The 24,328-nt window shown below is 49.5% G+C and overlaps 3 protein-coding genes across 3 annotated transcripts; all 3 read right to left on the reverse strand.

The window, feature by feature from the left end:
- Positions 1 to 811: 811 nt before the first annotated feature.
- On the reverse strand, positions 812 to 21,787 carry CSUI_005032 (c2hc-type zinc-finger protein). The gene is made up of 7 exons (XM_068065212.1): positions 19,924 to 21,787; positions 18,688 to 19,031; positions 16,442 to 18,183; positions 15,323 to 15,805; positions 12,679 to 15,052; positions 5,443 to 11,503; positions 812 to 4,743 (listed from the first exon to the last, which is right to left on the reverse strand). The coding sequence occupies exons 1-7, from the start codon at positions 21,715 to 21,717 to the stop codon at positions 4,021 to 4,023; spliced, it is 13,521 nt and encodes a 4,506-aa protein (XP_067922813.1). The 5' UTR covers positions 21,718 to 21,787; the 3' UTR covers positions 812 to 4,020.
- A 59-nt stretch (positions 21,788 to 21,846) lies between these two features.
- On the reverse strand, positions 21,847 to 22,741 carry CSUI_005033 (uncharacterized protein; the record flags this gene model as incomplete). Its single annotated transcript, XM_068065213.1, has 1 exon — positions 21,847 to 22,741. A coding segment is annotated over exon 1 (864 nt), but the record flags the coding sequence as incomplete, so codon positions are not given.
- Positions 22,742 to 22,798: 57 nt separating this feature from the next.
- On the reverse strand, positions 22,799 to 24,297 carry CSUI_005034 (uncharacterized protein; the record flags this gene model as incomplete). The annotated part of the gene is made up of 1 exon (XM_068065214.1): positions 22,799 to 24,297. A coding segment is annotated over exon 1 (495 nt), but the record flags the coding sequence as incomplete, so codon positions are not given.
- Between the last annotated feature and the right edge of the window lie 31 nt (positions 24,298 to 24,328).

A 24,328-nucleotide genomic window follows, 5' to 3' on the forward strand; every position in this document is an offset into this window, starting at 1 on the left:
CGGCGGCGTCAACTGCCGTAGAGCGGCATGTTTCATACCGCTGAGAACGAAGCGCCAACAACCCGAAACATTTAGAGCATCGTCCTCTGACAGATATGACGCTCTTTCGAAGTCGCTTCAGCCTGGTTCCAGGCCTTTTCCGCCGGCAATGACGACTCGATCTGTCGAAGACGAAAGGTTCCGACAATCGGAACGACTCGACCGGCGCCGCGGCCGGGACCACCGTCGCACTTCACCTGTCCCTGCAGGTGCCACGGCTGCAACTGTCCGCTCTCGACTGCCTGCGAACGTCCGCCTTTACCGCACACCCAACAGGCGGAGTCCGCGACTTGTAAAGAGTCTGTCTACAATTGCCGACTTGTTCACGCAACTCCAATTCGGGGGACGCTGTAGTCAATCAGAAATGCGATAATGGCGACTCGACGGGGCGCAGCAACCTTCGCGGCAACTTCGACGAAGAGCTCGTACGGTTACGTGTTAGACTGCGCTACGCTCCGCAACGCAAGTCCACTCCACACTACCAGTCGGCTCCCAGCAAACTACGCATTTTCTGGTATCGCTAAGGTCACGTTTCGGGACGCCCACACTAGTCTTTCACAGCGTGCCGGACTAGGTAAAAACTGCCCCTGCCCCATGTGCGTTGTCGGGAGTGCACGCTGCTGCCAAAGTCTCAAATAACTGAGACGTTGGCGGTTCCTCCGGCTGAACTCGCGAGCCGGTGCTCCGAGCCTGGCATTCTACTGAATCTCTCACGAAATACGCCCGGCCACTGACCACCTAGAGCAACACAAAATCTTACTCGCCACTGTCTCGCACGGAAAGCCGTCCAATGTCCGGGTAACAACTTAACACCCACACGACACCGGTCACGAACAGGCAAAGTCAAAATCCAGACTTCGCAAGCGTTTATACGGCAGACAATGACATCACCGCAAACTCTCATGCAAGCCGTCCAAACATGTCATCGAAAAGAACGTGAGCGAACTCATCTGTCCTCGCCTTGCTGAGACATTCAGTCTTCAGTCTTCTTTTACAGAACCACCTCTGCTACCGTAAAGAATGCAGCAAAAAACACGACGATTTCAGTCGTTGGACAGCCGAGTTCCTCGCGCATCAGTCATCTGACACCTGTTCGAATTCTGGGCCTCGAGAAGGGCTCATGCCATTCCAAAAGTTGGCCGTGTGCTGATGTCGCAGGCAGGCGTGCGTCCGGAGAACACAAAAATAAGGTCAAATCCAGAACCCTTTCCTCGCCAATGGTAATGACTCTGACCTGGGGAAACCCTGGCACCCCGGAATGAAGCACATGCGTCTCCCAACTTCTGCAGATGCCCTTGGCCCCCGCGAGAACCTGCACCGTCTTCTTGACTGCACTCATCCACCAAAACGGGTTACGATTCTAGAGTCGCGTCGACCCCTTCCTCCAGGAAACGACCTGCGAAATTGTATGATACAAGTCGGGGTACTCCCCCAAAACAATCTCCGACTTCACAGTTAAGGTGTGCGCAGTCTTGACAACCCTGCCAAGGGCGTCGCACTCGGGGGGCACCCTAGGAACAGCCGCAGGCTCGGAAACGCCCGCTCGCTCAGCAAGGTGAGGAACACTCGCTCACGCCGTTTCAGTGTAAGGAGGCGGAAGATCTTCCTCAGCTGGTGCTTCGGACGGGTGGTACCAGGTACGTTGCCGGTTGGCGCGCACTGCTTTCCAAACGCCAAAACAAAGGACACTGATCGAAACAGCTAGAGGAACTAGGTCAAACAACGCGGAGCCACTACTCCTCCGCCTCTGAACTCGGACTGTGTCAATGGCATCAGCGGGCAACGCGTACCCTCGTGCGCTTTTGGGGTCCATAGGTAGCATAACTGATGCATCGTCATCCTCCACGTCACCCTCGAGTGAAAGATCCATCTGCTCGTCGGGCGAACTCTGTACTTGGATAGAGGTTGATCTGTTGGTCGAAGACGATTTAGATAATGGCGGAGACCGGGCGACGACAGTCCCCCGCGCGTCTCCCTTTCCATCGCAACTAACAAACTGTCCCGAGATAAGGAAAAAGAGAAGAGGCACCACAGCCAAAGGAGACGACATCACACGAACGCGGTCCGGCTTCGTTCTGACACGAAAAGGCCGGCAGGTGCCGTTGCAATGGCGCTTTGCTAGAGAAACATCGCTCCGAAACATTCTGTTCAGAAAGGACGTCTAGCACAGCTTGATGCTGCCCTGGGCCATGTCTTCACGATGGACAAAGTGTAGCGTATGCCACCCGTTCAGAGAAACTGGTGCCGCGTCTCAAAGGGAGACGGCGCACAATTTGTCGTTGGCCGTGGCGGCACCATCTGAGCGACTGCTGCATTAATATGCTCAGGGGGGGGTGTATACGCTAAACACCCGTTCAAAGAAGCTCACAGAACTCGTCGCGAACGAAGCTCCCTTGTTTTCGATCACTGGCTCGTCGCGTCTAGAGGAGTTCGCGCTTGGGTCGTAACACGACCGTAACCACCACATTTGTGGGCTGCCACTCCGGGGAGATTCAGCACGAGTTCGGAGGTCTCAGCAAGAAAGACTGTCTCTGTTGACTGCTCGTGAAGGCTCCGGGATGCAATTTTTCATCAAGCGGATAGAAAGCAATGGCGATACGGGGATGGAAGCTTACGGTTTTTCACTTTGTCTCGGGGCGAAGGGAATTGTGAAGACTGAAGTCGTCGGACCGCTGAAACTCGTGCTCGCTCCCTAGAGCTGAGACTGCATCCAACTGTGAAGTTCTTGAGCAGGCCGGGACACGCTGACATTTTTAATGACTGGCAGGCCCAGGTAGGCTCGAAGAGAGTAGAAAAAGCATCGCAGGTACGTCTGACGGCGGCGAAGAGAATTTTGCAGGATGGACCAAGGGAATGAGCGCGGCCGGTCGATGGCGGCTTTGGCAAAAGCTCCAGAGAAACCCGCCCCGCCCCCATGGCCCGCAGCAGCCGTAGGAAAATATGCCTCTCACACGCGCCGTTGGTGTTATCAGACTGTTGAACGTCTTGCTTGGAGTTTCTCGACTCGGGCCACCCCGATGTTCGTTCGCTGGGGGCTTCATCGTCTGATGGTACCTGCGCTGTCTAGAAGGAAGCTTATCTATTCTGTCGATTTAAATATGCTAAGCGCATTCAAAGAATACGATGAGATAGCAGCACTCCCAGTAAAAGGTGTCCCTGATGCTGCCTCCGCTGTCTAGAAGGAAGCTAATCTATTCTGTTGATTCAATTACGCCAAGCGCACTCACAGAATACGACGACACAGCAGCACTCCCAGTAAAAGGTGTTCCAAGGACCGGACCTCAGGAGGACGCTGATATCGACAAGACGAATAGTTCGTGAGCCTTCTCTCAGCCAGACTTCCTGCAGAAGCGTCAGGGTGAGGGCGTGCGTCCACAGTCGTGCGCAGCCTGTAGCTTGTGGCTTCGCTCTCGCCTAGCCACTCCTGCGCAGCGCAGCCCAATGCCACTGCGAAGCGTTTGGTTCATACCGGTGCAACCGACAGAGCTCCCTGATTCTGGTTAGGTGTAGCAGACCTAGCTGTTGCGCTTATTTCATCTCTACCACTCTGTCGCGACTTGAAGCGTCCCACCAGTCACATACATCCTCTCTCCTTTCGCCAGCAAAGCGCGTTGCTCGGACAGCGAAGCAGAAGCCCAGAGCAATCATGCCGCGTCAACACGCAGCTCGGGTCGGGCTGAAAACAAGGAACCACCATCCCCAGCTACTCGAGGTGACGCGTGCCGGTATAAATCTCAATACAATAACGGTCTGCCCCACGCTGCTTCTGCCGCGCGTGTAAATGCCACAGCATATATATAGGGAAGCAGCAGCGCCCCACAAGGAGGTCGGGGTAGTGGCTATGGAGCAAGCCTTCAAGCGATAATCTGACTTTGACATGCGGCTTGCTTGCCCCGGGAGGGTCGGCACGTCGCCGGAGGGTTGCTGAGAAGGGACTATTCACCTGTGCTACTCAGATCTTTTTTAGGACTTCGTGGTACTCTAGTTGGTTTGCGCACCAAGACCGGCCGTGCCTTCGGATGCCCATGTCCCTTCTGCGTTCTCCGGCCGTTCAGCGCGCCCGATTCCATGACCTCTGTTGGCACCGCAGAAACCTTGGCCTGCGATTGTCCACTCCGACTTGGCCGTCGGCTGCCACTTTTCGAGCGGCACCGAAATTAACGATAAACTTGATCTACTGCGCTGTGCTTGTTTGTCCTGAGCGATCTCCCCTTGCGCTTGTACCCTAGACAACCCCTCTGACGCCCCCCACGATTGAAAATTTCTCTCCTTCATGGCTGCTGATGTACAAGTCGCAGGCGAGACGGGATATCCTTCAGCCAGCCACGCACCACTGGCGGCTGCAGTCTGTGCAAACCTGCTTTCTCCGGAGCCGGCCATTCGATCAAGGGACGATGATCGGATCAACTGCCTCTCCGGGGAAGCGGCAGGAAGCAGCCCTGCTGATGAAAAGAGCGTCTGATTCGTCGAGCGGCTGCTCTTGAGTCCAAGAAGGCGTTGCTGAAGCTCACGTTGATGCGGAGGTGGCTGCTGCTCATGAAATGGAGTCCGGCGCCCGAAGGTGAACGCTCTCGGAGAGCATCGCCGTGTGCCTGATGTGACCCCCCGCAGTAACGGCTGTGCCGTTTGGGATTCGCGGGGTAACTTGAAAGTTTGTCCCAGTTGGTGTTGTAGAGCCTGCGCTTGGTAGCCCCCTTTCCAGACCTACAACCGAATACGGACCACATCAAAGAGACATGCAGGTTTGCTTTGGATACTGTATAGTGGCAGCAATTCAGTCTAAACGATCTCAGGACTCGGCCCATACAGGTCGTAGTAAAGAGAGACAAGCTGACGACATGGGAAAAGTCAGCTTGTCTCTCTTAAAGAAACACGCCGCTCCGCGTTGACACGATGATACATGTTTTTCCGACAAAGGGAATTTGTCAGTGGACCCATGCAGCCGGCTACACCGTCTATATACCTGTCGGCCCGAGCCTCCGGCAACCGAACCGTTCGCGGAGTCCGGTAAACACTGATGAGCATGTCGAGGAAGGGGCTCAAGAAGTGACATGGGCTTAGAGAGACACAATGGTATGCTACGAGAAGACCACTTAGTCTCCAAGTCGCCCATCTTCAACGTCACCGCACCCGGCTCTGCAATTGTATTGTCACTTCCCCTGCTTCAACATCTTTCACGTTTCTCGATCTAGCGGCCCTAGCCGCGCCATTCACATTCGTGTGACCAGCTGAGTTCGGAAACTGGGCGTAGTGAAGAAGGGAACGGCGGGTGCTAACTGCAAGCATACAAGTGAAGAAAGACATCAGTCGACGCCCAGTTCGATACACGATTTACTGACAGGTGGCTACCGACAGCAGGCTTCCGAGTGGAGAAAGAAATGCATTCTGAAAAACAGGACTCACTTCATTAGGGACACCCGCGTCTTCTTTTCTTTCTTGTGTCACATGTCCCGAACCCACTTTCGAGGACACAGTAGGCGCTTCGCCGCTGTTCTTCACCCCACTGGCCCGTATTCCTGTATGTAGCTGTCCACCAAGCCTGTGGGCCGCGCTGCCGACCGGAAGACCCTGAGCAGCTGTCTCATTCGGATTTTCAGGAAAAGAAGCTTCACCAGGTAGTACAAGTTGTCGAACTGCTGAAGAATTTGAAAACTCTTGTCCTTTTTCCCTTGCACTAGAAGAAGGTGCAGGATACGTGCCAGTAGAACTCGACGACTGAGCGATTTGTGGTGGATCAGAAGCAGGAGTCCTGCGACAGACGGACTGTTGAGACGGGCTATTCATTTGCAGAAAAGGCGAATTGTTTGTCACCAGGAAAGGTGGCTTATAATCATTGGAAGTCTCGATCCGAGTGCTACTATGTGCCGGTGGGACTCTCTCGAACTCCGGAGACTGAGACAGATGAGGACAGGCGTAAGATTGGGCGACTCGATCAACGAAGCCTGTGGGCTGGACAGAACAAAGGCTGCCTGCATGGCTCTGTCTTCCCTCGTAAAACATCGGACCTTGCGCAGCGATAGAGACGTCCCTTGTCCCCAGCCATGCTGGCGACATCACTTTCCAAGTTCCCGTTCGTTTATTGAACTGAAGTTGCTGTACACCAGGTACGGATCCGCCAACCAAAGAAGGGACCCCTCCTGACTGCTGATTCGGAACGAGGGAAACTTTTGGGAGGACATCTCCAGCTCTTGATTCCTGTATCCCGTCGCGGGGAGGATGCCAGGTATAATGAAACGGAGCTAACCTTGGGGGTTCCTCCTTCCTCTCACGGAACTGAAGCATGCTAGGGGACAATGGACCAGGCAACGCTCTCTCACCGGGCGCAACAGTTTGATGGTTCAGGGATGGCTTAAAAGAAGCCACAGGGCCTGCAACGTCACGTTGATTCAGACTCCTCCGATAGTCAAGATCCAGCTGTTCCATTCCCCCTTTGACAAGCTGCAACGGTTTCCCCCCGCCGTTAGGCTGGCCACTAGTTGACCCACCTAGACTTCCATTGCTTGAAGTGCAGGAGTAGACTGGGGAAGGCATGTCCGCCCTCCCTAGCCTACCATTCGAAAATGTAGGCACGCCGGTGGAGGACATACAACTTTCTGCGGGATCTCCCCATACAGTCGACGAGCCGTCGTTTCGCGCTCCCTCTGAGTTGGTGGTCTCAGTCGGCTTTCTTCCACTTGGGAACATAGAGCGTCTCTCTACTGGAAACCACGTTCGGCATCGATGTGATGTTTGCGTTTCATGAGCCGCGTTCGTTACACTTGTTGGTTGATCCACATCTGGAGACAGACTACGACCTTCGTGTGTTCTGGCCCAGCTCGATGTCCCTTCTGTTGAGGTCGGCATTCCCTGGGGCACAGTCCTGGACCGGTGATCTGATTCTCTTCCAGCTACGAGTCGTGGGGGATCCTTGGCCTGGGGAATAAGTGTCTCTCTGTGTCCGGAAACGCACTCGCCCACAGCGGAAGAAGAAGGGAGCTGTGCTCCAGTGGAACCAAATGACGAAGAAAGACGTTGAGACGGTGATACGCGGGCGACACAGGACGCGGTTTGTGAAGACAAGGAGATCCTAGGGGAAAAGGATGGAGGCGTGTCTACTACTTTTTCCTGTTGACCGGAAAGCACTAAAGAATATGCGCGATGACGCAAGGGTTCTTGGGGGCGGGTAGAAACCATTCTGGCACCTCTGATTGGTTCATCCCTACCTTTCCTGCTCTCATTCAGGCCTCCCTTCTGCAGTGTTTCCTTTACTCCTGAGGGGTCTTCAAAACGACTGTCCACGTTCGGGTGAACAGAAACACTGTCAGCTGGACAGCCGGACCTCCACTCTCGGGTATCCTTTTCCAAGTGCTCTCCATCAATGCAACTAACGCTTCGCCGTTTTGGAACGTGGAGAGCATCAAACCAGCCTGAGCGTTGCGACCCTGTAGCCTGCGGCAAGCCATCTAGTTGAAGTAGAGAACTTATCGACACTAAGGAAGAAGGTGCGTCGGATACCTCCCTCAATAATGCCCCAGCATGACCATCATGCGCCCTGGAAATCTTCTCTCCAGCGGATGAAGGCGGAACAGAGCAGTCCGCGGGAATTCGTGAATTGACGGGGGGCTTTGCACCAGGCAGGGCGACTCCAGGTAATAGCTGCGGAGGCAGTCGTGTAAGGCAGTTCGTGTTTTCGCTTGTTTCGAACGCCTGTGAAGAGACGCGCACACGGGAGCGGGAGTCCAGATACACACCGGAACCGTGATGGTCTGTTTCTCGCGGTGTTCCTCGACAGAGCATCGTTGCCTCTTCACATGTTCTCCCTCCCCTAAAGCCCAACGCTGTTGGCACCTGAGTGTCACGATCGCCGAAGGCCCGGCTTCCGAAACGTGGACTACGGGTCGAGGGGGGCAGACTAGATGCTCGCCGAGAAAGCGGGAGAGAGTCAACATTATAGCGGACCTCGGTACCTCTTGGCCCAGTAAAAGGTTTCTCCACTTCTTTAATAGCCTGCACGATGGGCAGCCGTCGTTGACCGCTTGGATACCGAGGGTACTCTAAGCTCCTGCTGCGAGCCGCAGGGTTTAAGACAGGAGGCGATGCCGGTCTGTCTTGAGTATCAGAAGAGCTCCAATGTCGGCTCGAGTTCTGCTGCAGCCCGGCCAATAGACCAGGGGGGGAGAGCAATCTCATCCCAGTGGCGCTGGAGAAAGAAAAGTGATCCATTTCCCTCTGGCCTCTCCCCGTGGGAAGCGGGGACATTCCTTGTGGGTCAAAAAAGGCTCTTGTTCGACGACGCAGACTGGATGGTGCCATTGAAGGGTCAGGGTGGGTACCTGGTGGGAGAAGACGGCTTTGATGAAAAGCGCTCTGAGAGAGTGTGCTCTGGTAAGATTCCTGAAGGGTCCTTCCGGTCACAGGAAGACAGGTATGCATTCTCGATGTATCTTTTTCCTTCTGATCAAGAAGCCTCGGGGTGTCTCTAACCGGTCTTACGCCCTGGTATCCGAAGTAGTTCCCACTCTTCGGCTCAGACAACCGATGATCAATCCCCCAAGGAGCCTCTAAACATGCTGGATGAACGTATTGCTCTCCGTCGATAGAGGCGTTCGTACTTGGAACCGACACATTCTGCATTCTCATATCCCTCGTCAAAGTACCTGATAACGGGACAACGTCTTGTCTTCTCAGGGTCCCACTGAGATAGTTCTCTCCCGTTCTCATCCGTTGTCCGAGAACCCCGTCCCATCTCCGTGGCGTTACCTTAGGTGTGGCTCCTTTTCCCGGCTCCTGGTGCTTTGGAGGGAAAGCTATAGAGTGCTGGCGTGTGTTCACATCATCGGTAGAGCCGCCTTGAAATGGCCCAGAACGCAGCGGAGAGGAGCACCGGGGTCTTCGGCTACGGGCTTCATGATGACTTTTCACGAGTGAGTCTCCTCTACTGCCTGGTGGCCGTTCGCGCCGCCCTCCCACCTCTGCCGATAATCCTGAGCTTTCTTCCTTGTGCGCGGTGGAGAGAGTAGGACGCGCCTCGATAGCTCCTTCATGTGAAAATGCTGAATTGGGTATATTTTCCGGGACTGCCACACCCATGGTTCCCGATGTTGCCTTAGTGTTGTCGGACGGACTAGCTCCTTTCGTACTCACATTCGGATTCGAGGACAAAGAATCTGCCGCATCACCGCTGCTGACTCCCTTGGGACAACGGCTCTCATCAGAACTGGCCTCCGACGGCAACGCAGGCGCACTAGTACGCCGCAGACGGGAGATCCGTCTCATTGCATTCCGCTGGGGCGTAGACGGCTGAGGGAGCGCTTTCACTCCGGACGACTTTTTCAACTGTTTCTTCTCATTCTGTTCCTTTAGCATTGTTTCCGGAAGATGCTGACCGGCCACTGGGTGAGCAAGATGAGGGCCCAACTTAAGGGGCCGAGACATTTCTCCGGTGGAAGCCTTAGCAAACTTTGAGCGTCGATCTTCTTGCAAGCCTTGAGAAGAATGGGACTGTTGTACTGACATGTGTTTTTGAGGCAGTTGTTTTGATGAGAGATTCTCACTCAAATGCTGTTGGGTAGAGAGAGCAGTAGGCACGGTTGAGGTGTCGTCAATGGACGCGTTTGTCGCTTGCGACTTCGCATGAAAATGTTTCTCCTGAGAGGGACCCTGTTCCCCCCTTGTGCGTCCCGAACGTCCCCGCAATGCCGTAGAAGACCCTGTGGGGGAGGACGATACGACTGGCGCGTCTGGCGAACCTGGGCGTCCATGGGAGAGAGCGGACGGGTGTTGCTTAGACCTTTTATGACTCCTTGGTACGCGTCCAGTTCTATCGTTTCCTCTTTCTTCACGAACCTTAGTTACAGAATCTGTACTTCTTTCTGTTTCTTCGGATAGTCCTGAAGCATCATCTTCTATGTCCTTGTAAGGTCCAGCGCTTGATAAACCGTCGTCGTGCCTTTCATTCCCTGGACCGATTGACCCACTACAGGTTTGTAGATATCGAGCTATTGCGCGGAAGAGCTGGCCATGAGGTTGCCCCTTCAGTTGATCCGCAAGGTATTTCATATGGTGGCAATCGCCTCCCGCCTTAAGAATAGCGGACAATTCTTGGATCGTTCCAGGGGATTTCCTTGAAGAGGGCGGCACACTCCGGTTCCCTCGCCGAGCACTATCATCACGACTTTCTTCTCGACTAGCACGACTAGATCGCCTATGAACTGAATGTCCACTTCGTACGCCAAGATTCCGAGAATTGTGCGAACCCCTTCGACTCGGCGATTTCTCCCGATCTCCCCTTCTCAAACAGCTCCGACCGCGAGTTCCAGCCCCTCGTTCTTCGCTTCTTGCCTCTGAGGAAAATCCTTCCCCCTCCTCCTGATGTACCACCAGATTGAGTAGAACCCCAACAAGGGCTCCCAACGGAGGATTCTTCAACTGAAGCAGAGCTTGCCATGTCGATGCTGCGAAAAGTAGAGGGGAGGCATTATCATGGTCATCACTGTGACCACCTTCCATCGTTTTAGTCGCGACTTCTCTTTCAACATTCGGTGTGGAGCAACCCTGTTGCGTTGCAAGGAGAGAGGTCATGACAGATACGGAGGGAGAAGAGTCTTCTTTTCTTTCTCCTTGTTGGTGAGACCTGTGTCTTTCCTGTTCCTTCTTCTCCTGGCATATAGGTGACCCCCACAACTTGGTATGTTGACGAGCAATCTGTCCAATCAGTCGCAGCCGTTCTATCAGCCGTGCATTCTCTTCTTTCCCACCACTCAGCGCTTCGTTTTCATCCGTTCTCCCGTCTGTAGCGCCGTAGTAGCCGTCATAGTAGTCAGGCGCAGACAGTCCAACCCGGGGAGGAACTGAAGAGGATCGATGAGAACCCTTCTTCTTCTCCTTGAGTGAGAGAAGGAGATGACTGAGATCATCATTATTTCCTATCATAGCCTTCGGAGAAACTCGACCTTTCCGAGAATCTCCTCCAGTATAACTTTTATCACGGACACTTGATATGGGAATTTCTTCTGACGAACTGGTCTGCTGATGTACGGGTGATTTCGTAGATATCTCTTCTTCCCCTTGAACATGAACATGAGAAGGAGGACGAGGAGTCAGACGGGTACCATTATGAGAGCCCTTGATATTGGGCGTATATACACCTCCTCCCCCCCCTGTTCCGAGCCCTTTTGTAACAGTAGAACGAGAGTGATGTTGCACAGGCATTCCTCCCCCTTTAGCGAATGTCTTCACGATAGACTGAATCCCATCATATGCATGATTTTTGTAAAGTACCTTGTTTTCACTTCCGCCTCCGGGATGCAAAGCATTTCCAGAAGCATTGGACTTCACATGATTTCCACGCTGTTGTTTCTTCTTTGCATGGAGAGCTGATCTTGCTGATCTCAGACTTTCGCAGACCTTCACGTGATTTTCATAGCTCTTCGTACAAAAGCTACGCTGACAAAAAGGACAAGCTTTCGAAGGTTGAAGTTTCCACCTGTCCAATGCGTTATGACCGACAGAGAAAGAAAGAGAAGCAAACCCGTTATTATCCTGGTATGAGAGAGAAGCCAAGAATGAATTTTCACATGCATACAGAAAGCATCTCATCTGGGAGGAAATAGACACACGGATCAAAGATAGGTAGATAGTTTTGTCCAACTTTCTAGCTACAGAAAGAGTATCTCATCTCAAAGTATAGACAGGCTGTTACATGGGTTACAATCCTCGAAGGGACTCTCACTACAACTCATATCACTGTCTACCTACTATGATTTTCTCCTTCGCCCTTAACTTGATTTCGAAAGAAAGAAGGTAATAGAACGGAAAGGGACTATACGAACAACACATGAAGTACCGTAAACAAACAGTAAGAAAGTCAAAAACGATTCAGACAGACACAGAGAGACAGAGAGTTGGAAAAATGGATACACATGCGGTAGTGAGTAGGATCTATGCTGCCTCCTGTTGCCCTTATCCTACGTCAACATGAAGAGCGGAAAGAAAAACACTATAAGCTTTTGAGCCTCAGAATCACTTGCGTGATGTACAGCAAGGACGCTGTCGCACTGTGTTGCTATTAGTGAAGGCACGCTTTTACAAGAGGAATAAAGGCAGATACCATCCCTGGCTTCAGATGTACTGAGGAAGAACGAGTCTTGGTTTTTACTCTATAGTTCACTACCCGAGCCAGTGAGTTAACTATCCCGCCGCATGCGCAGTACAGTACGCCCACAAGATTGAAAGTTGTACGACAAGGAAGTCTGAATGAAATACTTCAGTAGACCACCACTGAGAAACATCGCCCTCCGACAAACGCAGAGAGCACCAGAAGAACAGTATTCCTGCCATTGACAAAACACACAATGTCTTCTCTGTCTGTCTGCATCTCTGCCTTTCTGTCTCTCTCTCTATACACAAATGTACAGATGGTGAAGTACCATCTCAGCATGTTGAGGAAGATGTTTGGAATAGACGCAGTACATCGTGCAGTGACTGCTTCAAGAGAGACCCGTGCTATCAAGCTGCTTTCATGAGAAAGGAGATCAACTTCTTCTTCAACCAAACAGACAACCCCTCAGATAAGGCTGTCTTCTAAGAGACGGGTCCGTTCTTTGTGGTTCATGTGAAGTTCACTTTACCAAAGAGACAGCTTTAGAGATCAAGACATACCGATTCTCTGGCCGGACTCCTTTGAAGAGATGGCGGCGATGTGAAGATGGTGCTGCTGCTGCTTCTTCACGATCCCCCGTTCCCCCTGTCTGAGGTGTGCTACTACTGGGGTTCATATTCCCATTAGGAGTGGTCCCTTGAGGATGTTGGTGCTGGTTTGACCTATCTCCTTGTAAGAGTGAAGAAGAGACTTGGTGTGAAGTTGTATCTTCTTCATCATGATCTTTTCCGTCCGGAACTCCCCTCTCTAGGTTACCATCGGGACAGGATACAGAGAGAGATGTTTCTTTATCATCTGTTTTTCTCTTTGATGCAGTCACTTTCTTCATAGAAAGCTTCTGATTCTCTTCTTTACTCTGACTCGGAGTATGAGAAGGGTTTCTCTGACTAGGTTCCTTAGATTTCTCAGAGGCCTCACCACACACACGTTGGACTCGATCCAAATTCAGATAGAGAGTCTCTCTTCTCTTCTTCTTTGTCATCTCCACATTCTTCTTTTCCTTTTCCTCTTCGGCCATTTCATTATCCTCCTTCACCTTATCATTGCTTTGCTTCCTAACCTCATGATTGCCATCTTCATCATTGACCTCCTTCGTATTCTTACTATTCTTAGAGTGATCTCTTTGAATATGATGGCGCTCATCCCTTTTCACTGTCTCCTCTTTCCGAGAGCAACTGTCATTTTCCTCATATGTCTCCTCTTCTTTCTTCTTATTCTTCCGTTCCTTCTCTGCCTCATACACTGCCCCTCCACCATGCCGATTTCGATGGTTAGCTGTCCCTCTTTGCATGGAGACATCATCACTCTCCTCTTGTGGTGACAAGACTGGCAGTTCGTTACTGTGGCTTGTACTATCACTATAAAGGGGAGAAGAACAAGAGGAAGAAGGAGAAAGAGCGGAGGGAGATAGATGCTGAGGACACTCAGGCGAAGAAAGATGACATTGCGAGGATCTCTTCAATGAACCTCCGCCATCCACCCTTGTGTCGATTTTCCTCGTGTTTTCATCGTTGCTTGTTGGGACATGATTAGGAAAGTAAGAATGATGAGTCCTGGGGGACGGAGGTTGAGATGAATGACAGGAACGCTGAGACCCCTCTTCAACTGAGGAAGATGATGTTTCTTTGCCTAGGATATCATCTATAGGAGGAGACGATGTTGTTACCATAGGTGTGGTTCTCGTTAAAGGACTATGACCTGATTTGTTTCGGAGTATCGTATTCTTCTTATGCGAAAGATGATGATGATGACAAGAATGAGAATGAGAGTGATCGGGAGTCATAAGGTGATTTGCCTTGAATGAAGAAATGTATTCTTCTTCTACTCCTACTATTCCTCCTACTTCTTCTTTTTCGCCAAGTGTACGGTTGGCATTGACCGTGTTGTATGTCTTACCCGAAAGGGCCGCCTTATCATCACGATGATGTGCGGAGTTTGAACTGAAATCATTCCTTTCGACCACTTTCTGTCTTTTCATGCTAGACTTCACGTCATCATTCTCATCATTATGATATCCTGATCGACTTCTCTCACTTACATTCACACGAAAGGCTGAAGCTTTTTCTCTTGAACTTTCGACCTCTTCATGGGAATCTGTCTGAGGTGGTTGTTGTTCTTGCTCAACGCCTAAGATGAACATACTTCTCTCTTGGCCTTCCTCCTCTTCCACTTGGTCTGCCTTTCGATCTTTTCCGTATCTCAGATGATGCGGATTCTCCACGTTTTGCTCTTCTACCTTCCTTTCTAACCCCCTGCCAAAGACGAAAACGTCTTTCACCTGCTTCTTCTCTTCTATCTCTCTGCTCTGAAACCGTAAGGATTCTTCTTGAGATCTAAATCCTTCTCTCTGTAGAGGATGCTCCCCGGGACAACTCATTCGTCTCCGTCGTATTCCCTTTGTCTCCCTGTCTTGTTCTTCTATTTCATTATCATTCTCGCCGCTTCCTCCTTCTCCATCTGTATGGCATTCCGTTGGCCTTCGGAAGGTCCTTGTATGATACTTCCCTTCTCTTCCTTCTCTCATATTTCTAACTCGACTTGAAAAACGCTGTCTGTTAAGACGCTCTCTCTCTCCTTTTGGCTTGTTGTGCTCAGCAGCGACAGTGATCGGGGAGCCTTCACTGTCGCGATCATGATGTTCAAAAGACATTCCGCTTTCTAAACTTTCACTAAAAGAATCACTGTGTCTTCCGATACTGGGGTCATTCTTCTGATCGATCACCAAACTCTGAGAAAGAACTGAGGAAGAAGAAAGCCCTTTCGTCTTGTTTCTTTGTCCGTCTGGAAGAGAATGTTTCTGCCGACCTTGGTCTTCTTCTCGTTCCCTTTCTCTTGTCTTCGTCTGTCCTTCATGATGCTTGAATGATAGAGAGCCTGACAAAAATTCATCACGCGACACGAATGATGATACATGACTATCTCGTCGACTTACCTCCTCACCAAACTCTCCACTCTCCCTCAACATCTCTCTTCTTTTCCTTTCTAAAACGACACCACCCCCGACTTGTCCCGTTTCTCCCTCTCTAGTCTTAAGCACGAAGCTATCTACATTGCTTGCATTGACACCAAGGTAATACCGAGTTTCTCTCTCTTCAGATAAAACCTCTCCACCATCTCCAGGTCTTGCGTGATTGTCCTTCTTACCTGGTAAAGGCAGATCGACTACAGACGGAGGTGCTGATGGAGGGTATAGACAAGGCTGAGCAGAAAGAGAAGACGAAGAGTCTTCCCGATTGAAGGACGCTAAGAAAACTTTGGCTCTTATGGTGAGAGAAAGATCACTAGTATTTTCATAGCCGTCATATCTCTTGCATTCACAACTGTCGTCTTGAAGAGAAGAAGAGGGAGAAGGAGAAGAAAAACACGAGGAAGAAGAATCGGCAGGACTCCTTCTACGGTCTCCGAAGTATGGAGAAGAGTTACATTCGGCAGGAGACATAGAACTTTCGAAATGCTGAGATGAACATTGTCGCTGTATACTTGGGGTGTCAGTAGCCGCGGATTCCGAATGAAAATCTTCTGTAGATGCACAGCTAGCCCGAGGTGTCTCGAAGCGATCAACTTCCTGGTCGTCATCATCGTCGAGATCCTTCCGCTTTCCACCTTCACCGCCATAGTCCAAGAAAAAAAGAAGATAGAAACAGAAACACATGAAAACCGCCTCAATATATCATATTTCTCAATGCAAGCTTATTCGCAAATTTGCAAGCATCCTGCTGCCTTGTATTCGTAGACAGAGAGAAAGAAATGTAGATGTCGATACGTACATAGATATACATAGAGATAGACAGGTACAGATAGATAGATAGATAGATAGGTATAAACAGATAGATATCGACAGACATATATGTACATGATTAGATGCGAATGCGTAGGCGCCAACACACGACAGACATTGTATCACCATGGGGGGAGGGGAGGAGGTAACTCTAGAAAAGAAATCCATTCACCTTTAAGTGGTAAGAGAGAGCCAGAAATGCCGGCGATCTGCAGTGAGTGTCTGTATATTAGAACCAAGCGACTATGAAGCCTAGGTCACTCGCTTGAGAAAACTCAGAACAAGCTAACTGAGCAATCGATCTTTCATGTATCTCTCTATCGTCTCACCCTTCATTAGCTGTCTACATGTGACCTAGGTGTCAGCTTGGTTTGGTTTTGTTTTTTCTCGCTGTCTGTTGTGCACCTACGGAAGCAACAGATCTCTGTCAGATTCGTCTGCGTGAGCTAAATAAAGAAGGAATACGTAAATAGATTCATACGCACCATTTAAGAAAGACTGCATCGGCACATGCCCCCTCTGTGGGTAGGATGAATAGGACGAAGGATGTCCTCTATGTGTCGATGACAGGGCTGATCTATCAGCGTCTTGTGCCGGTTTTGTTGTCCTATCCTCTTGTCGATTGTTGCTGTTGTGGCCCTCTTCCGCAAGATTCGTAAAAGGAGCTTCTGTCTCGTGTGTTTCACGCATGCTTTGTCTCCTTCTTTCATCATACACTCTAGTATCGTAAGAGTCTAAAGATGGTGTCCCAGTCTCCACACCATCACTACTGCAGCCACTCCTGCCGCTACTACTTTCGCCATAGTTGTCGGCCCATCTTCTATTGTTATCAGCATTGAGAAAAACAGAAGATTCATCTCTCTGAATCTTTTCTTGTCGACTTGCGTGTCTGTCCTCTTGTGCATCGGAAGTAGTGGCCTCCATCTCTGTGTTAGAAAAGAAGTGATTTCTCATTTTCTGCATCTTATCTGTTTGACTAGGAAAAGAAGAGAGAGAGCGACTTCCTTCTCCTTCCTCGTTCTTTTTCCTTTCTATCTTCCCGGTTGTCTGTCCGTTCTCTATATGTGAGGAAAGTCCTTCTGTTATACCTTGAGACCAACCATCCCCGTCTTTAGTCCGACTACTGCTCTTAGGATGACGGTGATTTGTACAGACACACGTTGCTTCTCGTTCACGTGTACCTCCTGATGCTCCTCTCATTAGTTCTCCTTCTTTCCTCCCTCGAACCACCGTTGATTCCCCATCCTCAAGTCTCCGCCCCCCCGATCTCATTTCTCTTGCTTCGGAGAGAGAAGGAATTCTTGTCATTTCCCAGTCATCCGCATCTATACATCTGTTGTTGTTATTATTATTATTGTGCGTTGACAAGACGATGAGTCGTGAGGATGACCCAGGCTTTGAAGTCGGATTCATCTCCTTCTCATTTCTATTTCCAGCTGTAAACTCATCCCTTTGTCCTTCCCCTACAGTCGTGGAAGTTAATCTCGGTGTTTTCGTGATAGTGTTCATACCCATACAACCACGAGCACGAGGAATTCCTGTCTTACTTAGACCTCCCACCATACCCCTCCGTTGAGCTCTTCCCCCTCCATCTTTCTTTGATAAGATCACGGTGACCTTGTCTCCTGCATCATTATCGTCACTATTCTCATCATGAGGATTCATCTCACTGTTGTCGGCATTCTTCAGAGACACCGACTGTTCTTTATTCACAACGACATATGATCTTCCACGACCTGCGGGTCCTCCTGCAGTCTCCCCTCCTGCTCCGGCTCGCTCAGGGAAATGTCTCTGAAGAAAACTCCTTTGACTTCTCTTCTCTGGATACTGAAGGCTCACACCTTTTACGGGTGGTACATGACGGGGACTTGATGACGAGCCATCTTTGGAGACACCATGCGATGTCTTATTTCCACCATTACCACCTCCTCCTCCTCCCCGGGAGTTGACAGCAGTTGTATTACGAGGTGTGGCATTGGGAAGATTCGCTGAAGAAGACTGTGCATTTGCTCGAACTGTCTTTTTGTTAGATTTCTTCATCTCAGAAACAGGAAGTGGATGTCCTGAAGATGATGGGAGACGTGAAGAAGAATAGTTGGCAGCTTCGTTCTTATCTCTCTCTTTTTGTTGCTGTCGAAATCGAAGACGACGTTGAAGAGCTTGACGACCGACCTCAGCTCTTGTGCAAGCTTGTAGATGACGAGCATGTCGCCATTTCACAAAGTTTCTAAAACAAACAGGAAAGAAGGAAGAAGAAAGAAATTAGACTCGGGGAGACGGCCGCTCAAATGTCTCTCGGTTCGTTCTCCCCCTCTTACTTACAGAGGAGATAGAGACTCTGATTCCTCTGAAATGAAAAGACACTTTCATCTCACACTAAGTCGATCAGTTATAAAAGTGAAAGTCGATGGAAGTGTAGATATGTATGTGTGTATGTGCCTCCAATGAAATACAGGTAAAAGAGAGCAGCCTCACGACACGGACACAGATACATATACATACATTTGTAACTATTAGATATATCACCACCCAATGACAGCTTGGACAAGACTTCACATGGGAGGGATCTCCTGTCGCCTGTCATCCATATCTATGAAGATCGGAACAGAGGGTCTTTTTCCTGATTGCTTGAGGCGCTTCGAAGTCTTCATCGATCTATGTTCAGCTACCTCTCCTTCTCTTTCTAGGGGTCTTGCAACACAAGCGTTTGTATGTCTTCTTTCCATCTCACCTTTTGCAGCAAGGGCACGCTAAGAGTTCATCAGATAGAAACTCTTCTCCTCCATCGGCATCCCCTCCTGTAGTTACTAGTCTTCTCATTTTCCTCTGTTCTTCTTCCTCCTTTTGCTTCTGCTCGACCGCCTGAACAAATGCATCTAGACTATCAATATTCGTAGCTACGAGGGGAATGTCTTCAGGGCCAGAGGGTGAAATCTGTTGCTGCTGAGAGACAGTCCTTGAGAAAGTTGTACTAGCATGGGACTCTGAAGGGGGGAAGAGAGATGCATGCTGTAAGGAAGTCGTGTCTACTTCGGTTTCCTCAACATAATATCGATCCGCTGATATTAAAGGCACCTAGAGCGAATCACAGAGACAACAGACAGGAAGGAAAGTAACTAGAAGGATCGATCGAAAGAAAATTAGACAGAAAGAGCAGGAGAGAAAGAAGTCGCCTCTCCTTGAAGGAGAGTCGGTCCATGCTGCCCAACTTCCCTAAGGGGTTCCTTATTTTGCCATCATCCTTCACTTCATCTCATTATAGATTCACGTTGGAATGATCATCGTACAAAGAGATTCAGCATGTAAGCATATGTGCGTCACCCTCGCTGTGATATTTGTAGTGACAGGAAGACATGTATGTAGGTTCTTGTATATGTGCTTTTTCATCTACGTGGCCTGAGTCAAGACATACACACGTACACTGGTGTCCAAGAGACTCGACTTAAGCAAGGAATCTTCTTCATCATACCTTCCTATATATATATGAGGTAACCGCATCATCAGAGACCATGACAGCAAAACAGACAACAGATGCAACCCTACACCTATCTCCGCTACTGGTTCTATCACATACGTAAACAGACATAGATATACAATATACGATTGGGTATATAAATATAGATACAGGATAACTGACTCCCTTCACTTTTTTCCTAAAACGGCGAACTCGTGTGGACGACTTTCTCTGTGTGGCTGTGGTGTATGATTAGTGACCCTTCCTTCATACACTGTTGAAACTCTTTTGATCCGATTCAGAAGAGCTACGCGATTCGGATATCGTTGATGAATGAATAATGCAAAGGCAGTAAAGGAAAGAAAGAGAAAGCTAAGTATGCTGTCTCCTTCCTTCCTAAAAATCGAAAGCGAGTGAAATTCACATATATACATGCATATTCATATATACATGCATACATATTCGTAAATACATCAGGTGTGAGAAGAAAGCACGAGAACCCTGTCTACTTACTTCTTCCCTTGACAAGATCCTCCCGACAGGCACTGAGGGCACAGGTGGGTGTAGAGATGTGGTAGAGGTGAACGCCTCTGCATGTTCATCTCTTGGTGAAACTTTCTTCTCGGTCCCTTCCCCTCCTTCTTCTATTGTCCGTTCCTCCTGGTGATGGCTCAGACTGTGACTTCGTGTCTTTTCCCGTTCTTCATCTCCTGTTGTTCCTCTTGCATGCATTTCACTTGGCATTGAAGAAATCGAAGTCACATCCATATCGATAGGTCTCTGATGAGGGAGTTTCTTCTGATGTTCTTCGAAGCCTCTAGGTGACAAGAAGGAAGTTCTTCCGTTAGCTGTTGTGATTCTACCTAGGCAAAAAGATGAAGACGCCGAAGAGGCGAGCTCATAAGATAAAGCAGAGACATCATTCTCTAGTGACGAAGAGTAAGAAGATAAACCTTCTTCTTGATAGATTCTTGTCACGTTCGCCGCTCCCCCGTCTCCTCCTGTTGCAGAGAGAACTTTCACTAAAGGTGTCTGTGTATCTTCTGACGTCCCAGTTCGACTAGCACCAAGCACTCCTTCATTGTGAGTAGACGGCGACGGAGCTTCTATCTGTTGCATATCTTGTCTGTGCTCTTCTTCGCTTTCCGAGAGAAGGGGAGAAATGGATGGTGTAGAAGGGAAGAGGTTAGGAGAAGAAGCAGCAAGAAGAGAAGTTTTTAACGAGGGTGATCCTCTGATATCTTTTTCACTCTGCAGTTCTCTCTTTTCTTTTGCTGATAGACAGACGACTTGAGCGAGATGATGATGTTCAGAATAAGATACAGAGGATGAAGCTGGTGACGCCGAGGAAGAAACAACAAGCGAGGAAGAAGAAGAAATTAGATATGGATGTAACTGATAACTCGCTGTTGGCTGATCAAGGAGATGTGAAGAACCGTCTTCTGTTAGACTCTGTTGATGTGCCGAAGACGAAGGATTCTGAAACAAAGTAGGATCACTTCTTTTCCTGAAAGATGAAACTTCTCGATTCTCTTCAGACGTTCCGTCTTGACCAGATGACGATGATACCGCTTCTGCTGCCTGTCCCGCTTGGGATGGTGCGTTAGGAGGTAAAGAAGCTAAAGGAGGAACAGCCTGATCAACCGAAGAACAAGATGAGGAAGAAGTCAAGAGTTGTTGTAGCGTATTAACTGCAGGATCATCGGGGACAGAAGCAAAAGAGGAGTTCGTCCTTGTTGGGCTCTGAGAAGGACATTTCTGGACCTCCGTGGCTGGGAGGAGAGAAGGACGAGGTGAAGAAGAATGAGAACACTCATTGTTTTTTTCAGAAGAGGAAGCAGATGATGAACCGCAAGAAGAAAGATGAACGGACGATGAGAGAGGAATCGCCTGTGAGTGAGGAGGAGGAAGAAGGGAAGCCGCGAAGCCTGCTGGTCCAGAGAAACCTGGAAGAGAAAGCAACGGAGGGATCGAAGGAGGTACCGGAGTAACGAGAGGGGAAGAAAACTCAAAAGCTGGTAGAGATGAAGATGCAGAAGACGGGGGAGACCCTGATATCGAGGTCGTGGGACGAAAAGGAGGAGAAGAAGTCCCGCAACCTGTATTTGGAAAGGCTTCAGTAGAGTGACTTGTATTGGACGAAGAAGAAAAAGATGGAGTTTCCATCTGGTGTTCTCCTTCTGTCTCTGCACGTGGTGTCAATGCTCGTGCTTTCTCCAATCGGTCACCTCTTCCTTCTGACGGGCCTTCCTCTGAGATAAGAGCTCGTGGGGAATGCGAAGGAACGGCCCTCTCTCTCAGTTTCATTGTTTCTCCTTCTTTGGGTCTCGAGATCCATAGTGTAGAGTGGAGATCCTGTGAGTGTCGTTCCGGTTCTTCTTCATCTTCCGATGACGAAGAAGAAGCAAGAGCAAGAACAAGTTCAGCTGTGCTTTCATCTTCTTCTTCTGCCTGTCCCTCTCCTTCTAGAGGCATCAGTCTTTCTCTCTCGCGGCCTTCTACCGGAAACTCCGGCTGCCCTTTGATATCTTTTTTTGCCCGTCTATGTGGACTTTGATAGCGGGGACTAAGAGAGGACGAGGGACAGGCAGCAGCGGTAGAAGAAATAAGAGAGCAAGATAAACACGAAGAAGATGACGATGTCACGGACAAAGAAGATATAGAAAAACCAGAGGCATCCAGTGGGAATGCAGAACTCCCCCTACCATCAGACTCTCCTTTTCTAGCAACAACTGAGAGGGACTCCACTCTCATATTGTTTTGCAAATCCCTCTCTTTCTCCGCACCTCTTCCTTCTTCCTTTTCTCCTTCCTCGAGCAGCTCAACTCTAAACTGAGGAATGTCCTGAAGAGCGGCGGCAGCAGCGGCAGCTTCTTCCGCATTGGGATATTGGCGAGCAGAACGGTATTGATCGTGATGGTGGTATCGACGCTCTTCATCATCGAGATATCGGTGTGATGGAGAGTTTTCAAATTCTGCAATGCTGCAATCATATCCTGAAGGCTGGTCAAGAGAAGAGGGCTGTCTTGTAGCATTGATTCTTGAAGGAGACGACGGCGGCGTATTATCGTCAATATCATCAAAAGAACAAGAAGAGGAGGAAGAGTTGTCCTTCTTTTCTTCTTTTTTCTCCGGACGAGATGTTGGGCGGTAGCTTGAGATATCTTCTAGCGGTAGCATACCTTGAACAGGCATGGACATGCGTAAAGCAAAACTAGGATGTAGCCACGGAGAAGGACGAAGAGTTGGAGAAGTCGAGAAGACGGTGTTAGCTGGGAGATTACTCCCTGGTCCAACCATTTCCCATGAGACAAGAGAACCTGTATCACTTATTTCATCTGCTCTAGAATCGACATCTTCTTCTTTTTCTTGAAGTGGGGCTGGCGGTGGGAGTCCGCTTTGACTAGAAGCATGATGACCGTCTTTTCTTGATAAATGAGAAGACGCATGCGTGGTGTTTCTCATTTTACTTCTTGAGCCATCATCAACAGTCATGGAAACTCCTCGTGATGAACCCGTATCATCGTCCCTAGACGTAATTCTCCCATCACCCTTTTCTGTCTCTTGTGATTTACCTCTCAAAGGCAATAAAGAGGACGATGTTGCTACACTAGATAGACGTAGATCTTGCATATCAGGATTGATCTTAGGAGAAAAAAGAACACCTGGTTCTCTATCAGAGCTCCCATCTCCCTGATCTGAACTAGGGTGATCTTTCCATCCGTCTCCATTCTGTGGGGTGGTTTTTCGAAGTAAAACAGATGAAAGATCGGTGGAAGTACAAGAGAAGAACTTTTGAGAAGAAGAGAAGGAAAACGACTGACCGAAAGAACCCGGTTGATGAAAGCAGTCTTCGTCTCCTTCACGTAATCCTTCTTCCTCCATCTTGAAGTCACACCACGCACCAGAGACTACAGCTTAACTGCACCTCCCCCTCCAAAACGAAAAGAGAGACAACTCTCTACAGATGAAATTCAAGACTCAGTGAGTATACCTGCTCGGCGACTTCTTTGCTTTTCCGCGGTTATGCGATAAGAAGAAACAGCTGTAGGAAGCCGGGGCCGATTACAGTCCGACTACCTGAACGAGCTGTGTCAGCACCTGCATGGATAGGAGATGTTATGATGAAGATGGGAGAATCGTCTGATATTCTCATTGATGCAAGAGCTTGGTTATCTCTCCCAGCCGCTCCGTCGCTTTCCTACGCGTGAAGTAAGAGAAGACTCTCCGGATAAGCAAGAAAGGACATGGAGGAAAAGAGTCGGTCGCATGCGATATGGCGACAAAAAACACACATTGACGTCTTTCTTATGTGACAAGATTGAGCTCATTGAGGGAATGACAAATGGCAAGAAAAAAATTCAAACGGAAAAAGTCTGCACAAGAGAGAAAGGGTTACCTGAACGGCTGACCGAGAGATTGGAAGAGTCACGAGAGATAGCGCACACATCGCGGAAAGAAGGCAAAAAGGCTTCCTTTTCCGGTAGGCGTCTTCCACAGCCAAATGAGACAACTCTTGTTTCTACTTTTAGAGCTGAAGGGAAAGGGCCATAAGTAGCCGACAAGACATTCAAGAAACCTCCTTCTCTTGTCCGATGGCAATGAGAAGGGGTATTTGCGGTAAACGTTTTTCCCCTTGCCCTGCGCTAGTAAGCATTTCACTGAACGGAAAGCTGATGTCCCGAAGTTAGGTCTCTACTCCGTCGGAGACTGATATGGACCTCGGAAGAAGTCTCCCCTGGGAGAGAAACGGAAAGGAGGCATACTAAGGAAAGCCAGTGAGTCCGGAAGGAGACAAGGAAAGGAAAAAAAACATGCCGAAAAAGGCGGAGAACAGGGAAAAGAAGAAAATGGGAGAGCGGCTTCTTCACAGATAGAAGAAGGCTGACGGGCTTTCCCGCGCCCCCCCCCCCCCTTT

This window comes from Cystoisospora suis, assembly GCF_002600585.1.
Source record: "Cystoisospora suis strain Wien I chromosome Unknown contig_2410, whole genome shotgun sequence".
Lineage (NCBI taxonomy): Eukaryota > Apicomplexa > Conoidasida > Eucoccidiorida > Sarcocystidae > Cystoisospora > Cystoisospora suis.

Excerpts from the sequence above, each read along its gene's own strand:
- CSUI_005032 (XM_068065212.1), bottom strand. The coding sequence starts at position 21,717 with ATGAAACTGAGAGAGAGGGCCGTTCCTTCGCATTCCCCACGAGCTCTT. Across the intron at positions 15,053-15,322 it reads AGTCGATCTGCCTTTACCAG|GCTCTCTATCATTCAAGCAT; the intron begins GTAAGAAGGACA and ends AATTTTTGTCAG. Across the intron at positions 4,744-5,442 it reads ACGCGGGTGTCCCTAATGAA|GTCTGGAAAGGGGGCTACCA; the intron begins GTGAGTCCTGTT and ends ATTCGGTTGTAG.